We start from the raw sequence: 18,971 nt of genomic DNA, 5'->3' as shown, positions 1-18,971 counted from the left end.
CCTGGTTTTTCGTTTTTTGTTATTTTTTTTTTGTTGATTTCAATCATTCCGTGTAGTAATACTTAATATTTATAAATACGTATGTATATATATATATATATATATATATATATATACCATATGCATTAGACATTTATCAGTATATATATACATATACAAATGTTATTATTATTTTCAAATAAAATAAATTTGTTTACAAAAATATTGTGTTGTAATATAAATAATAACGACGAAAATCGATATCGGTGAAAACTCGTAGGTTATAAATAACTTCATATCGAGTCACAATCGTGATCCAATCAGAAAATCGATTAATAAAAATAAACACGATTTTGGAATCCTTCGTTTTTATGTTTTCAATTCATCAGTATTGTTACGACCACCGTTAACGTAACATATCGTATTCTAATAAAGTACTAAAACATTAAATTTAAATTTAAATGCCCGAGAGAATGTACGTATTTACTTCCAACTTAAAAGTTGAACTTCCGTTTTTAAGAGATAATAACACGACATCGTAAATTATTTTAGACAAGTATTTTATTTTTAAATACGGTTACCGTATATGGTACACTATTAATTCGTAGACATATTAATAATATTACCTGTCTACCTATTTAATATATTATTAACTATTAAGCTATATAATATTCAATGTTTGTCAAAGTTTTCACTCTAAATCATTATACTTTGTTTTGTCCTTGAATGGTAAACTGTTAATAAATATCGTTAGATCAGCTATGGACGTAAAAGATAATAATATACTTTCAAGAAATGAAGAAACAAAAGCCATCCGATCGAAATCCGTACTTCTTTTAAATATGTATTTGTTTACAGACTACAATTCAGTGTTGTCGAGTATTTTCAAGTCAAACGCGTACATTTTACCGTGAATAATTATTTTTCCCAGAAAAGAAAAATCATTATTTCGACTTAAAAGTAATGAATATGACTATAACTATACGTGTTATAAAATTTTCTCTGTTCTCCACTAACGTGATCGTATTTACTTATCTCATTTATCTATTTAAAAATTTTTATTTATAAGCTTTTGAATTTTGGATGAGAGCATAATATAGGAAACTATAGTAACACTACATGCTGCACACCTTGCACAATGAACGGCGCACCACTTCCATTAATAATTTAATATCAATTAAATATTATGTAATACGCCCTATGTGTTTTCGAGTAGCTATATAGATGTTTTGTAATAAAACACAGAATTATTTAAAAACATTTTACGAAATTATTTTTATTTAGGCCAACTCTACGTTTGAACAAGGACCGTACTACAAGGAGTACTTCGCAGGTAGCGGACGGCTTGTGACAACTGTACTAGGACTCAGCTTCATTGTTACCGATGGTCATTATAAGATTGGCGAAATATATTTGAAATGTGCGACTCGACTTTCATCGTTTTATTTACACTCGGATGAAAAAATTATAAGGTTCAACAAACGGCCTCCTACTGAATCAATAATTTCGAACCAAGTGAAACAGCCCAAAATGCAAGGTAAATACGAATTATAAGAACGCACGATGAGTGACGAGTAATTACAGTGAATATTCACTCTTATTTTTAATTATTACCTACAAATCGTTTGGTTTTTGATACCAAATGTCGCATTATTGTAAAATTTAAATATTCATCAAATTATTATCACATGTATATGTATATAACAATGCGTATTATTAAGTATTTTACGACTCCGCGGCGTGCCTCCGACCGCCTTTACCTATCAACAATTTAATTATGACTTTTTTAACGCCCTTTCACAGTTTTCAATATCGTAAAATGACAACGACGACGACAATAATGTCGATCAGATACGGCATTGATATAATAGTGACACAACAAAAAGCCATTATTACGGTCGGCTGACTACCACTATTTGACGCCGTTTCATAATTATTGTCATCGTCATTATCGTCGTCGCTTTACAATTATTGAAACTTCTAAAGTGGCAAGGACCCGGTGCACAAAATAAAAATTCGGTATTAAAGTGGATATTATATAGTCAGCCACGGTTATGGGCGGTGACAACCGAGATTTGGTTGTAATTTGTTTTATCAGCGTCCTGTAAGCTAAGCCGAAATTCACGGTAGATAATTATTATGGACTAGATGATATACAATTAAAATGATAATAACATATTAATTGAAGGTGTAGGATTGAACAAAAAGGTTTGGTAATAATATAAGCGATGCCGGGAATTGAGGAATTAAAAAGGTCAGGTTAAGTTAAAAGGTTAATTTTATTTCACCAACTATATAGTTACTTTTGGTTTCACGTTAATTTAATAAGCTTAAGAAGTTTAAAAAAATCATACATTAACTTTTAACTTTTTCTTATTAATGCATATTAAATTATTAACTTAACTTTTCTGAGTAAAAAAAAAAAATCATTATCTTACCCAGAATATAAATAAAATATAAACAGATAGGTATAAATCGTTTAAATATTAACAAAAAAAAAAGCAATGATAATGATAGGTATATAATATTAATTTATATTATATACATTTTACATTATGATTTATAATTTATAATGGTAACGAATGTAATAAATTATTATTGAATGAGAAAATTTAAATCAGTTTAAGACTTTTGTTATGTCTTTTTCCTTTCCCATATTTGTGACTCGTGACATTCTTTTGAGTTACCTACACCGAGAATGTGGTGCCCTATATGGGCTATACGTATATTTTACTTTTATGTTTACCCGCGTCCTGTATTGCTTTATATTGCATTACTTTATCGTACATATTATATTATATTACCTATAGAACTAAAATATAAAATAAAATAATAAAAGTATAGTAAGGACGATCAGCCGTACTTCGAGTGACATACGGAAAGATGACGCCTTACAACGATATCACGTTTTAACTATTAAATTAAGTTGTTTAAGATCTATAAATGTAAATAAATTTGTAGACATATGCATATAAATACATCAATAATATTAATATATAATATTGCGATTACGGCCAATCAAAAAACGTTGAATTATGGCTAAAAATTTAAAACGTAAATAAATGTAATTTAATGGTGTATGAAGCAATAACAGTCTACTCTTAAAAAAAAACCTGAAAATTTTATAATATAGATAAATCTGAATATTAACAAATTTTTAATGTATTTCACATCTATTTAATATTTATAAATAGTCGATGATAAATTTCAAGTTTTTAGGATTTTAATTTTCCAAAATAAACTAAAATATCTAAAATCAATTTTATTTTAAAACATTTATACCGTTATCTTTATTTGTTTTAAATAGAAGACATTCGCAATCTTATAGTCTTATGTAGTCTATAAGTAATTAAGTCAACAACTTACTAATGCACTATATAGTACACATAGACACGAAAATGTTAGGGAAAGGAGCATCCGTCGATATTACGTCCAACTACTTTGTAACTAAAAAAGGACAAAACCTATCCATTGTAAAACTATAATGTATTCCACTCACTCCACGGAAAATCTAAAATATAAATGACCTTCAAAGATTTCAAAAGTATATTAAAATTGTATAGATTTCCCTCGGAATCTAAAATGAAAACATAACGTAATGCAGTGCTGCGATGGCCTAATATATAAGTATATATATAGTATAATACGATATTATAAGACAGTGTCACGAGTAAACGCGAAACTCAATGTAGAATAATACCCAACGGATTTACCTATGCCGAGCATACACGTTTTCGATACGTAGGTATAGGTACACAATATTTCTTTAAACAAATTTCCGTTCAACCCGATTCCAAAACAATAAACACATGTGTAGATCTGAAAAAAAGTAGGCAAGTGGTACCCGCTCTGTTGTACATCAAGTGTCGGGTGGGTAAATGGGTGTGTAAAATTTGAATTCAATAATATCGTTGATATATTGTTTATGTAATAATCATTGCACGTGAAAGACGAATCTAAGAGGAGACTGTCTTAATGGACCTGTCTGTATCACAAAGTATATTTCATAAGTTTTGTATGCAAAGCTATCATAGTAATTTATTTTAGTTTTAATATTACGTTATAGGTTGGTATATTTTTTTCCGAAAAAATTGCATTAGTATGTAATTATTTTAATAATATATATTTATACCGTGGGCATCAATCTATAAGACTCAACATTTCAATAAACAACGACACAAAGTAAAAGAGTAAATATAGATTCATAATATAAATCGATAATTAATCTAAAATGTTATAGCGTATCGTGAAATTCATGAGAATAAAAAGTACATAAAAGTTTAAGCTTTCGCGAAAATTGTTTTTAAATTATAACAAAATACTTAAAATATCGTAATTTATCGTTTAAATAAGTAATTTCGTTCAAATTTGATTTTAAAATGTGTACAAAAAATAATTGTCTTTATATACTTTTATCATGGTTCCAATATGAACTACATGATATGATAAGTCTTGTATTCAATTTTCAAACATTTTGACTGAGTGAATAATTTTTTAACATTTATAAAAAAAAGAAACTAAAAATATTGAACATTTGTGATACCTATAAATAAGTCAAAAATAGTTAAAAAAATTGGGGAAATTTTATTAAATAATTAAAACAATAATATGGTAAACATTTTAAGTATCTAATGTTATTATTTATTTTTTTTTTTTAAATAAAACAAAATATGTATTAAAATTTGGTTGAGGAGAAATAATTATTTCAAGATTAAATATCAAAAGTCGTAAAATTGTTATATTGATATGCTCATAAAAAATTAATTTAGCTTTGTTTTTTTTTTCATTTATATGTTGTAAGACTTATGAAGAACCATGTATAAGAATTTTAAATTTTAGATAAAATGTTTATGAATTTCTAATAACAAAATAATTTTAGCGATTTTTATAAATTTTGTCAAAATTCCAACTTTAAACGCTTATAAAAAAAATACTGTGACTAGATTTTCAATATTTTTTAATCAAGAAATTAAAAAGTTATCGTTATACATTTATAAAATAAATACTTGGGTTTTTTATTTTGACCTGTTTAAAGTATACAAACTAGATACAATTTTCCATTCAAAACCACCCTCAAAGTTGAAAATTGAAGCATTATCGACTACCTATCGTGTACTCGTCCACGTAAAAACCACACATTATATCATTCGTCGCTACGCTCAAAATTTAAAATAAATATATAGTAAATAAATTATGTGTTTATGAAAATTTAAATATATTACCCTGCTATACGGTAAATGATGTCTCTAATAGAATTAGAAATAATGTATGTCGTTATTTTAAAGTTATGTCGGTTTATTACACGATTTGTTGAAAGGGAAAACGTTTACGGTATTTAAACTGATTTAAACACTAACATATTAGCGAGTTTGCACTGTACATATACATATTATATTATATCGAGTACATAACATAGCGAATCAGACCCGGCAAGTCTGGTAAGACTTCAAATTAGTAAACCGCTGTCAAAACAGTCTAAATATATTATTACTGTCGTCTTTGTGCGGCAATATTTCTCGTCAAGTTGAAAACAATATACTCGTGTAATACCTATTAATTGTTTGTAAACAAATAAATCCCTCTATTTATAATATACCTATACATAAAAAGTATTGCGGTTTTATTATTTTGAAGAATATCATCGGTGTGACGACTTCAAACAAAAACGAATTACACATATCAATTCAAAGTGTGGGTCAGTGGAGTGAGCTCACATGGGGGCTATATCATTAAAGTAGTTGCAATATTTATCGTTATTATAATATCATTCAATTGAATAACTATTGGGACATCGGGTCCATTTGTCTATTTATTATAGTGATGATATTATTTGTTATTTTTATTAAAAATATAAAATTGCGTAATAATAACGATAATAATCTATAATAACGTGATTATTATCTGCTATTATTTCAATAGACTACTTACTGTAGTATATATTACAATAAACGACAGTAGAAACCGTTCGTGACGAGATTTAGGGTTTGATGATCTAAAAAAATCCCGAAATAACTCTTATGTTATATTTTTATGTTGATTTTTTTCGGTTGTTATGACGTTTTGATAATGATCATGCGGATGGTGTTTATTTTTGATGAATTTAGACAAATAACGTACCTATAATAATAACCGCGTAATTTACTCGGTTGATAATATTATTATAGTCTGTTGAAAAAGATATTCATTTCTGGATAAGAAAAGCTACAAACAACCTAAACACGGTGTCGAACTATAATACGGCTAATAAGTAATATTTATGTACAATCAAAACCAAACTTTTAAAAAGTCAAAACGAAAACAATATACGATTTATGTATGAAATAAAAAAAACCATGTTACAAATAAAAATAACGTTTTTAGTACGTAATGAACACATTTTACTTTTTATATTAAATCAATTAATCTGTAACGTACCTATATATACACAATACGTATACCTATGACCGCTTATCGGTTTTCGGTGGCTATAAATGGGTATTGAGTACCTATACGTATATAGTCTAGAAGATATCGGTGTAAAAAGAAGAGATCAATCATGCTTTATTTGTTGGATAAAGCCGTGAAAAAAAAATAAACGACGAATAAAAAGGCGATTATTCTTCATAATGGCGAAGAGCAATTACAAAATGTGTTTTTTTTCCGTTGTTTCTTATCCACAATGTAATTCCGCCAAAACGCAAGTGAGTTTTTACGCACACTCTTAATATATTGGATGAGGATTTCACGCCTAGAACCAATCACGTGTATAAACACCGCAAACGGTATATTCGTTTCCTCGGCCCAAACGAAAAGAAACAGCAACACACTACATATCACGGTTGATGCAACAATCTAATGCAATTTTCCAAATGTGCGAGAAACAGCTAATACATAGAGTGATTCAGCGTCCATGCTCACTCCCTTACATTTTTTCCCTTAATAATTCATTCGTTAAAATTCGGTTTAGTTTAAATTTTCAACTATACTCAAAGGTCGTATTTTTAAATACTTACGTTTTTAATACCATATTTACAGTGGCAACAGTGTTTTCTGTTTTTAAAATTAGTAACTTACTTTTTTACAGTAAATTTTTAGGCAACACATTTTTTTGAAAACGTTGATGTATCTAAATTCAATTTGAAACATCACATAACACTATTCAAATAGTATGGAAAATCTAAGTTATTGAAAACATGGTACATTTTAGTATACTTAAAAATCAATAAAGTAAAAAGGGGTGTGCGCTGATCACAGATGGTTTAATATTAAGTGTCAAATTAATTTAGAAAATGGTTAGACAAATATCCTCTTAAAGTAGACGTAAAAGAACATTTTTCATGAATAGATGTGAAGGGATTAATCAACATTAAAAAAAAAATAAAGCAATTGACAAATTAACTATTGAAAGGTAGGCACTATATGATTGCGTATAGTTTAAGAAGTAAATACATATACATAAAATATATATAATGGAAAGCCTATAAGCTACAGGGCAAATAATTTAAATAAAAAATTATCAAAATTTTTTTTGTAAAATTGAACATGAAATTTCAGCAGTGTGTTTCTCAACTTCAACAAAATTATTGTTAATAAATAAGACATAAGATATTTAAATATTTCAGAAATGTATTTTATATTATTTTATATTTATGGAATTGTACTCTTCTAACAACAGACCCTTTTATAATAGTGTTTTATAGCAAATTGCGATTAATAAGTACATATAGTATTTTACTATATTACATTTTTAAGTATATTAAATTTGTACAAATTAATCGTTTGTTTTTCTATTTGGTTTTTTTTTTTCAGAAAAAAAGTCAATCAGCGTACAAAACACACCGAACATTATTCACTTGGCGTGTGTTTTGCTTTTCTGTCTGCGAAACAACAGAAAAGTACTAGTTGCATATTAATTACGAACAAATTATTTGTAATTGTCATTAATGAAAATAATCGTAGTTTAAAATAACATTGTAATATATTGTTTACTTCCTACACATTTTTAATGCATCTATTATATGATATAGTGTTATAATATAATAATATACGAAAATAAGTATAATTTAATACATGTACCTAACGATAACATTTTATATGTGAAATTATAATATATATGTTATTGGTTATACTTTAAATAGCACAAAAGTACTGTTATTATAAAATAAGACTAGGAATTTAATACATTTAAAAGTCTTAAAAAACGCACTTAAAATCTCGAAAAAGGTCGATATAAAATGTACTATAAGTATACTAAACAATTATAATTTAATTAATATGTTATTTATCAAGTATAAAATACTTTAAACTAAAAAATAATAACAATTTAATAGTATAGAATGTGCGTAAAAAGCTTTAAATAACGGGAATTATTAAAAATATCGAAAAAGTAATGAAAAAAACAAAACACATGCAACAAAAAAGTTCAATTTTCAAAAATTGAATTTATTAGTACCGCTACCTAATTTAAACATTGAGTCAAAGAAGCTACGACCGTAGTCTTAAAATATTGCCATTTTTTTTAACTCGCGGCCCTATCGTAAATTATAATACACAAAATGCTATTAAATCCAAGTATTTAAAGTCAATAACTCAAACAGGCCAAAACCGCCAATAAGAGTTATAACATTCATAATCGGCATGGATGCGAAATATTAATGTATTTTAATAAATTATTATATAATTATAGCAGGTACCAAATAACACATCTAAAGACCATTGACGAGAATTAAATATAATAATGTAATCATTTATAATACTTGTGCATAATAATATATTATATTATCTAAGTCTCTATAATTTTATTTGAATTAGGTACTCTGTCACGACTGATCCATCGTTGTATGTCATGAAATACAATAATAGTTCTCGCCAAAACGCATCAACAAACAACGAATACTCTGATACTCGACAAATGAATTATCGCTGTAGAGTTTGGATGCTATAGTTCTCAAAACATTAATCAATAACACTTAAAATCACGCAAAATAACACCAAAATCCAAAAAAAAAAAAATAAAAAAATGTCAAACGCTGAAATACCAAAGTTAAAATACATTTCCCGAATTCCATAACTAGAAAAAGTAACCATGAAAAATAAGAAAATTTAACTTTTGGAATTTATATAAAAAAAAATAAAATGAACGATAATACTATATTACATCAAAACTAAAAATACATTCGTGAAATGGTGGAACACGGTTGATTCAAAACGACTGTCGGGCTGAATACTTTTATAACTTTCAACGAGTCTGCGTCTATTATCCGTAATCTTACCCAAAAATAAAAATTACAAGATAAAACAAATTCGATTCGCATTCCTACGGTTATTATATTATGGTATAAAAATAAATATTAAAAGCTTGGAAACGCAATACAAGGTTCATAGTAAGTGGCTTTTAAAATAATAAAAAAATATCTAACTATCTAAATATCTATATAAGTGCATGACCTAATTTTTATTCTTATTTTGACAAGATTTTTAAAAGTGATTTCGTAGTTAAAAAATTAAAAATTTTGATTTTAACACCTAATACTTGAAAGTATAATTCAAAATTCCTCAAAAGATATACTAGAATTAAAAATAAAAGATTTATTCTAAAGACGTTGACGTATAATAGGTACCCACCTAATACGATTTATCAATAATTAAAAAAAAATATTAACATCAACTGTATAGAGACTTGAAACTTTTCACTAGGTATTACTTAATAAAATATAAATTTCTATACATAATGGAATATTCAAATATTCATACTAATTTTTAAATATTCATGTACGAGTACCTACGTTCAACATTTTCATATTTATTTAGTTTTTTTTTCCATAAATTTGATAAAAAAAATGTTCTAGCTCGAAACTTAGAAAATGTAATATTAAATTCCTCATAAGTTGTATTCATTGCAATATAAAAATATTAAAAATATATAATATTAATATTAATAATATTCTATGCAAATTTTTTTTTTTTTATAAGCTTTATAATGTCTAATAATTTGACAAAATTCGATTAAACCACGAAAACTATTGTAACTTATTTTTGTTATTTAAATTAATAAAATATAACAAAATAAACAATTACATTATATTGTAATATATTATAATAATTATTATATAATTTATACGATTTGTTTTTACAGAAAATTAGTTCACCTTACCGTATTACTAATTGATAAATAAATTAATTTGAGTAAAATAAATAAATAATAATATTATAAACTTAAAATGTCTATAAAAAATAATTGTATTTATATAGTTCATTTTGTGTAAAATTTTCTAAACATTTCTGCCCAGTAAATAATTTTTAAACATTTATAAACTTTTTCACGCCTACAAATATAAACATTTTGAAAATATGACCGTATAATGAAAATGATTATAATTTAAAAAATTAGGGGAAATGTCAAGTATCAATTATTAGTATTTTTTTTTAAATAAATTAATACGATAAAATATCAAAAATCGTTTGTGAAGAAATAATTTTAAATTATTATTTTATGGTTGAATATTGAATGTTGTAAATGTTTAAACTGTAAATGATCATACACAATTAATTTGACTTTCTGCAGGTAGCAGATAGAATTTAATAGAACTTAAGTAAGACCTAGGTATCTAAAATACTAAGATCAAATTTTATATCCAAAACCCCCATTTTTAAAAAACCACACTTTTTTTATCGAAAATTTATCGTGTACTCATTCACAAAAAAAACATGATTAAATCAACACATTCATCGGAGCGAGTAGAAACTAAAAGATATTAGATTAAATATTTATTCATAAATCGCAATATCAATATTAATACACTTCATTAGGTAATTGTTTTTCTTAAACAATAACTTTTGAAGTATCTCCTAGTACCTCGTGTATTATACTCAGTTAATATCATTATATTCAAATTTAAATTTTACAAATAGGTAGGTATGCAAGAGGTGCCTCATCTTGTTCCAGAAGTTACCACATGGCACATATACATTTATTTTACTTTAAATCCCAATATCCCATTATATATAGCATGACAATTAATCGTCAACGACACTGAATTGCCTAAGAACAGTTGAAATAAAATAAATACTGTCTGAGAAAGTGTCTATTTATAATCAATAGACATTTTATTAGATTTTTTTACATTTAAATATATATATTATTAAACCTTTACTAATTTGAAAAATTTTAAAACAAATAATTATTTTTATTTATTTTTGAATTTCTCAAAAATTAGACATTTAGCTCCTTTGATACGTCCTAGACAACAATTTGGTAAATAATTGATTAAATTATGTTTGTAAATATACAGTATATCTCAAAGGCAACTTATTACTATAAATAAATTATATATGAGATCTACCTATTTAATTACAAACTTTATAATGGTTATCTATCAGAAAATTCCAATTTAATGTCATACATACATTTTTTTTTAGATTACTTTTGAAAACTTCATTAGAATTTAATATATATATATATATACCACAAAGGTAATTTGAAAGTGATACGGGGACAGAAAACTATAAATGATGTCTTATGTTTGAAAAAGAAGGTAAAATATTTAACAATAAATAATTGGAATAAGTTATTAATAATTATGTTTAATGAGAACAGATTCATATTTGTTAAAAAAAATTGTATCAAAATAACTAAAATGTTTAAATGCAGTTATCAATTTTATTTAAAACTTTGGAAGTACAATAACAACATTTTAAATAAAATTAAACAAACTGCCAAACACTGTTGAATTACAACACACGTTTATTTCCAGTACTTTAGTTTTTAGTCTTTACTAAACATAATTATTTGACAATTATACATACATGAAATACATTTACAAGATAAAGAAAATAAACTTGAAAATTAGGCTTAGGAACTTATAGCTCTAAAAAACTCACAAATATGTAGCAAAAAAAAATATCAAGTATACACCAAAAAATTTTCTATGTTATAATATTTTTATTTATTACTATTTTATGGACTAAAAAAAAAATAATAAAAATAATGTTAGATGGAATTATTTAAATTTGTAATTAATATTTATTTGTATTATTATTCTTTTTGTACAGAAATATATCTTCCATTTCAATGCCATTCGATCCTTTATAACAATAACAAAATAATACATCAGTATCATATAAATATATAGGTATATTGGTTGCAAGGAGCGCAAAAATTATTTTGTGGAAACTGGAAAAGCATACAATATTTACACAATGTATAATTATATTTTTAAGAACAAATTTTTGTTTTTTTGTATGCAGCATAGTTAAAGAAGAAGCACTAAAAAACTATGTAGTGAAAAAATGTGCATAAAATAAGCATATTATAGCAAGAATATATACAATTTTGAATTTAGATTTGTTATATCTTAAATAGAATTTAAATAAAATTTTGTTAAATAGAATTCAACACTGATAGTCTATTAATAATCTAAATAAAAACATATATGTGAGAAGCTAGAATTCCCTAAGCCTGGTAATAACTAAAAATTCATAAATAGTTATTAACTAAAAAATACATAAACTTAGTGGAATAGTTGATTCTCTTAATCTTAACAAAAAATATGTATATAAACATAGATCAGTAAATATAATAAATTTATAACAATAAGAATGTATTTATTTATAACTAAGTACACTCTTTCAGGTATATAAAGAATGGTAGTAATAGGTATATAAAGTGCAATGAGTTGAATAATAAATTTATACATATACAAATAAAACCTAACAAACTTGAAAAAATTTTAGGGTTTTTTGGTAAAGCATTAGGGTCAAATAAAATTAGCATTAAACATAGTAAGATACATTAAACACAGTATAGAATTTCAAATTGGGTAAAACAAGAGTTTACAAAGAAATATAAATAAAAAATAAAATAATGGCAGTGGTGTTATAACAAAAACAATTGGGAATGGTGGCTTCTATAGTATTACTAGTGAAGAGGCTTTTTATATTACATTTACTCATAGTTTTATGTACATTTTTTGGAAGGTAGATTGATAATTTTAATACTTTCCTCTATGGTAAGTAATACGCGTACAACATTTATTACACCATTTTTATATAAATTAAATTAATAATACATTTATAAAATAAATATGATTATATTGATTATATTTACAGTCATAATAATTAATCAAGAAAGTAATATAATTTTGAGTGTTATGTTTTAAGATTTAGGCATAAATCACTTACAAGAATTAAAATATTAATGAATATTTTACATAAAAATAAATAACACTAAAGTTCGAATTATTTAGTGCTTTATTAGTTAAGAAAAAGAATATTTGAATAGGTATAAGAACTCAAGTCAATATTATAGAAAATATTATTTGATTTTTTGAGTAAAAGGTACCATTATCTCTATAAATAAATCATGAATACTACGTATGATAACTCAATCATAATTATAAAAATTTAAAACTAATAAAAAAAAAAAAAACATGAAAAGAATAAGTTAATAGTAAAATAAATATTATATGTTAATAATTGTAGTAACTATACACTATTTAAAAACCTATTTTTTAACTCATACAATATTAAAGCAGAGCCGTATTCAGTCATTTTTTATTCTGAGGCAGAACTCTAGTAATACACCATCTAGGTGATGGCGGTGAGGGAGAGGGGGTAACACACTTGCAGTTTTTAATATTTCATAATACGAGTAGGAAATATCTGAAAATTATAATGTAATTAGGTTTCGATCAAAACAAGAAATACAATTTTTAGCCTACATTATACCTACGGATCGGTAAAAAATCTTTTATTGATAAAAATATTTTTTTTTAAGTTAATCATTTAATATTTTAACGCCTCCCAGCATCAGACACCCAAAGCAAGCGCCTCACTCGCCTCACCCCAGTTACGGCACTGTATTAAAGCATATTAATATATTATTGTCCATTTCATATACATGATAAATATATACTGTTCTAACTATCTATGAAAAAAATTCTTACATTAATTATTCAAAAATTAAATCTGTTTAGGATGTATAATTTATATTATTTAAACAATTAAAGATGAACCACTTAAAGTAATATTTTTTTTTACAGTTTTTGGTGAATTAAAATCACAATAAACTATCTTAAAATACAATTTACAAATATTTATTTATAAATTAAAACATTAGGTGAAATTAATATCTTTGTAGATAAAATTTAATTAACTTAACTTTAATTTACCAAAAACTGTCAAAAATCATTTAAACACTTTTTTACATCATACTAACAATTAACTAAATAGTCTTCTAATTTTATTTAAAATCTTTATAATAAATGGTGGTCAGAAATGTTACAATATATATTGGAAAATATGTACAGTGAACAAAAATTAAAAAAAAAATTTGATCATGAAAAACATTAAAACCTATAGACTATATCTATAAGAAATTTAAAACACTTATATGGCACAATAATACAATTTAACTAGAAGCTACCTAAAATAACTTGTTATCACAGAAAAGTATACAAACTAAAATGAACTATTTGTTATAAATAATACTGTAAAAAAAAAAAAATATTATTTTAACTGAGATCTTATAAAGTATAAAATATAAATCTTAGTTATATATTAATACATCGGAAAAAAGAAATGTTTGCATTAAAGACAAAAATTCGAGAAATTATAAAATATTAAACTTAGTAGTTATTAGTTATTACCATATAGATATAAGGTAAAATTAAAATCAATGACAAATATTTATCATGACATATCATGATAATAATATTATTATTTTATGCAAAATATTATATTAAAAATATTTTGACATTAAGAAATAAGATATTGAGTACTAATTAATTTCATAAAATAAATAATTTTTTTAACTGACAGAAATAATAGTCAACAATTACAATGGTGCTAAGTGCTTAGTACTTAACCCAGCAGTTCCCAAAGTGTGTGCAGCAGTGTCTTTACTGGGTGCCGCAACGCTAATCATAATAACCAAAAATAAATCTAAAATGTTCTATTCATTATTTTATCTGAAAAAAATGGTCATTGCTTTTATCAGGGGCACCATGAGAAAAATTCAGTTCAGAAAGGGCGCCATAAGACAAAAGAGTTTGGAAACTGCTGACTTAACCAATTTTTATATTTACTCATAATAACAAAGTATTATACCAATAAATAAGGATCTTTTCTGTTATGGCTGATCATCATCAGAAGTTGAATTTTCTTTTAAACTAGTTTCTTTGAACCATCCGTCTCTATATTTATCTTTCAAGTTACCAACATGAGGCCTATGTAATTCACAAAGTCATAATTGTTTATATTAGTATAATAGTATAGCTCAATAATAAAATATAAAATATAAATTCAAGTACCTTCGTAGTCTACCATTATCGGGTAAGGTCATTGATGAACGTAGCTCAATACCGTCTGCTACGTGTTCATGAGTTAATAATTGTGGTCTTCGCTCTAGCGTCATTGTTTCTGGTTCAGGAAATATATCATCATATCCTTCAGCAAGTTCCTGATCATGCTTACAATTTTCACATTCTTCTCGGAAATCATCGTTAGAAATTGTAGGTATTTTATCATGACATTGGTATTTATCATTATTTGTTTGATCTGAAATAATAAATTGGTTAGCATATGATAGACCAGAGTATAAAATATTTAAATTTATTACTGCCATCTAAAAACGGTTGGTTGGTAGTTGGTTCAGTCTCGGGATCACCAGAAGTTTGTGGCTGAATATTTTGTTCAACTTCAGTCATGGTAAAAGGTATAGTCCTATGGTAAGCTGTAACTTCATCCACTAGTGTATTTAACTGTTGGGGTACTATTTGGTGAGGTAATGCAATAGCTTCGTCATATGGAGGCGGTGCATCCCCACGTGGATAGTATGTCTTCCATAAAGGTATATGAAGTGTTGCATGATCACCATAATATAAATCAGGCCTAGGTAAATTCATGTAGCCACTAATGAACCCAATTCCACGTACACCTTCTCCCATTTGAAGCGAATTTGGATCGGTGAATACTTCTCCATCTATATTTCAATACAATTTGTTTTAAAATAAACAAAAGTTACATTATTTAAGGTGATTAGAACAAGTCAACTGTTTATATGGTTTAAATCATCACTCACAACTATAAAGATTTTAAACTACTAACTATACATTTGATGTAATACCTAACAAATAACTAATAACTATAAATCTGAAAACAACTTTTTCAGTAATCCATTCATATTCTTTCAGTAAGTTATAAACATTTCTTTTATAAATTTAAATTATATTTTACTGAATAATAAACAAAAAAACATCATTAATTATATGTAAAATATTGTTTAATAAATGAGTTGCTCCTTGAACATTAATTTGGCATAGAAGTTATATTTTAATTAATAAAAAAATATAAAAATTGAAATGTTAATGTTAAAATACAAATTCACTCTTACTTGACATTATATTTCTTTTATGTAACCGGTTGATGAGGAAAACAATTAATATGAAAAATAAAAATGCCGTTACAGTGCTGGCGATTGATCTGGCATTAATATTATCGCCTTTGAGAGTTTCATCCAAACAATTGAATTCACAGCATATATTTCCAACAGTTGTATACGACTTGCAATCCTATAGAATTAAATAAAATGGTATTATTTGTTTGTGCGACAATCAATCAAATAAAACACACATTAAATAATAATGTGGTATAGCTTTGATCCCCGTATTAAAAATAATAATCTTTGAACATAACAATTTACAAATTTATAAATAACCTAAGTTTAAAAAAAAAATAGTAGCTACCTGTGGAGCAGTACAGAGCACAGGATGACACCATTTAGCTACAGAGTTATCGCACATACACCGAGTGCAGATATCTGGGCCCGGTATGAACGTCTTGCCCTCCTGAACAGTTCGGCTGTTGTTGTCTACGCAGTCGGCCCTGATGTTGCCTGTAGTGACAAATGCGCGTTTAGAAAACATTCAATCGAATAGGATTTTTAGATATAATATGTAATATACGTAACGTTCTTACCTGGCCGATGGCCGAGTATTGCCAGCAACAAAATAATAAAACAATTGTTCATGATTGCCATCGGACGAGCGATTACATCGACATTTCGATACGTTTTCAAAACGGTGTACGAGACGGCAAACGCGTAGACGGAGTTATTGCGAAGGTACGGAGTGCGTGACGGCTGTATCGCATCACAGGGATTTTGGATTTTTTGCGAAGTGCGGAACGTATGAAATCCGCGAAAACAACCGGCCGCGCAACGAATAGACTCGACGACAAATACAGAGGTAAAATATTATTACGTTAAATACGCGAACGGGGACTGTAGGCCTTGGCGAGATCTCGAAATCGCGCAGATAATCGTAGAAACAGATTAAAAACGATATCTCTCTCGCCCTCCCGCCAAGGGATCAGTCTACCCCCTGGTTGTATAGCGCGCTACTATTATACGCCATCATATTATTATTATTTTAACCGTACACGGACGGCTACAGCTGCTGCCGCTGCTGCTGCAGTGTCTGCGCGGCGATTTGATTTTGTTTATGTCCCTTCGTTATCAACTCCGCGCGCTTATCTACACAGACTTGTTAGAACACTACTCTGAAACCGCAGACCCGCGACCAATATTTTATTACTTTGAAACTTGTTAACGTCTCGACCTTTAGCTTTTTGAACATAAACTCGGGGAACTATAAGGTGTTCCCCGAATTTATGTTTAACCGTTGTGTCCGTCCGGCCATTAGTTACAGGCGTTACAGCTGTAATGCAGTATATTATTAAGATAAATAAAAATATGTTAATACTACTGTTGAAGTGTTGAGTAAATAATTGGGTATAATTGTATGACGGTCGACGGTTCTATTCAAAGTCAATTCATAATACCGATGGCCAATGCCTATTAAAAATATTATCAAATAATGAGTAGATAGGTACTTAATATAGATTCTCACAAACCAATATTAAAAACGAGGTAGGTATACCAAAATATAAAGATGGTAAATTCTTTTTAAATTGTATAGTACGTAGATTGGTATGGGAATATGGGATTATAGTTTATTGCACGTTTAAACATTTTAATATTAATACATTTAGAAATCAGGAATTTAGCACGCTAGCGGACTCTGAGCAAACTTTCACAACTTATTTTTTTATTTATTTTTTGGACTTATTTAATATACTTTACGAAAAATATAAAACCAACTTATAATAAAGTTAGAAAAAAATTATTCAATAGTAAGTAGAGCTTTTGTAAGGACCCGCTGTAGTGGCGATACTGAACACTGTCGTAGAAAAACTTATTTTTCTATAGCGATATTTTGTGAAATACAAATTATTTAGTGATATAGTGACTGTACTGCGCCCATTTTGATGGTAAATTTTTAGGTTTTGGAATAGGCACTTTAGCACTTACAAATTTGTTTCTATTTTTTCAGGCCCAGGTTAAGGTTAAGGGGAGTGATACGGGTTCTTGGCCCACCGCCCACGAGAACTAGGGGCCTACTTAGAAAAAAACATAATCTTATACTTTGCCTAATTGATAAAACAACTATTAAAAACTAAAAAATGTATTATTAATTTTTCATCTCTTACATAATCTGAATCTGATTACCAAACTTCAACTTATGTCATTTGTGCATGCAGTGGCGGCTCGTCAGGGGAGACTTTGAGACTGCGTCTCCCTTTAACAAAAACCAGCTAGTCTTTAATAATAATTAATTCAAATATTATAAATAAAAAATAAGCTGCGTATTATAGACACTATTGAAACTAGGTTTACGACAATAATTTTTCCGTATCGCCGCGCTGTCGTTACTTGCTGTACACCATCATAATTGATTACATTAATTATTTAATAATAAATTATAAATTATTTATAATACGTTTATATATTATCTGATATTTATTATTTTTAAAATTTTTAGTTTTTTAAAAATGCAATAGACCGAATAATAAACTTTTTATTAATCAGTGGTTTTAATACCTTATTAACGTATGAACAAAAAAATGAAATGATACTTAATAGAAAGAACTGTCTATGAGTACATTAAAATGTATTA

General features: G+C 26.6%; 1 protein-coding gene across 2 annotated transcripts; it reads right to left on the bottom strand.

Moving 5' to 3' along the window:
* Positions 1–11,327: 11,327 nt before the first annotated feature.
* LOC113560361 lies at positions 11,328–17,370 on the bottom strand. Of its 2 annotated transcripts, XM_026966192.1 has the most exons (7): positions 16,933–17,365; positions 16,701–16,849; positions 16,349–16,526; positions 15,575–15,937; positions 15,267–15,513; positions 15,064–15,182; positions 11,328–12,041 (listed from the first exon to the last, which is right to left on the bottom strand). In XM_026966192.1, exons 1-6 carry the CDS (start codon positions 16,991–16,993, stop codon positions 15,086–15,088), a joined length of 1,095 nt encoding a protein of 364 aa, XP_026821993.1. In that variant the 5' UTR covers positions 16,994–17,365; the 3' UTR covers positions 11,328–12,041; positions 15,064–15,085. The 2 variants fall into 2 exon arrangements, with proteins under 2 accessions (XP_026821993.1, XP_026821994.1); XM_026966193.1 differs by lacking the exon at positions 11,328–12,041 and having other exon boundaries at positions 14,515–15,182; positions 15,578–15,937; positions 16,933–17,370.
* Positions 17,371–18,971: the final 1,601 nt, after the last annotated feature.

Source organism: Rhopalosiphum maidis, chromosome 4 (assembly GCF_003676215.2).
Source record: "Rhopalosiphum maidis isolate BTI-1 chromosome 4, ASM367621v3, whole genome shotgun sequence".
Classification (NCBI taxonomy): Eukaryota; Metazoa; Arthropoda; class Insecta; order Hemiptera; family Aphididae; genus Rhopalosiphum; species Rhopalosiphum maidis.
Note: the sequence above shows the minus strand (reverse complement) of the source record. Positions and strands in the feature narration are given on the sequence as shown.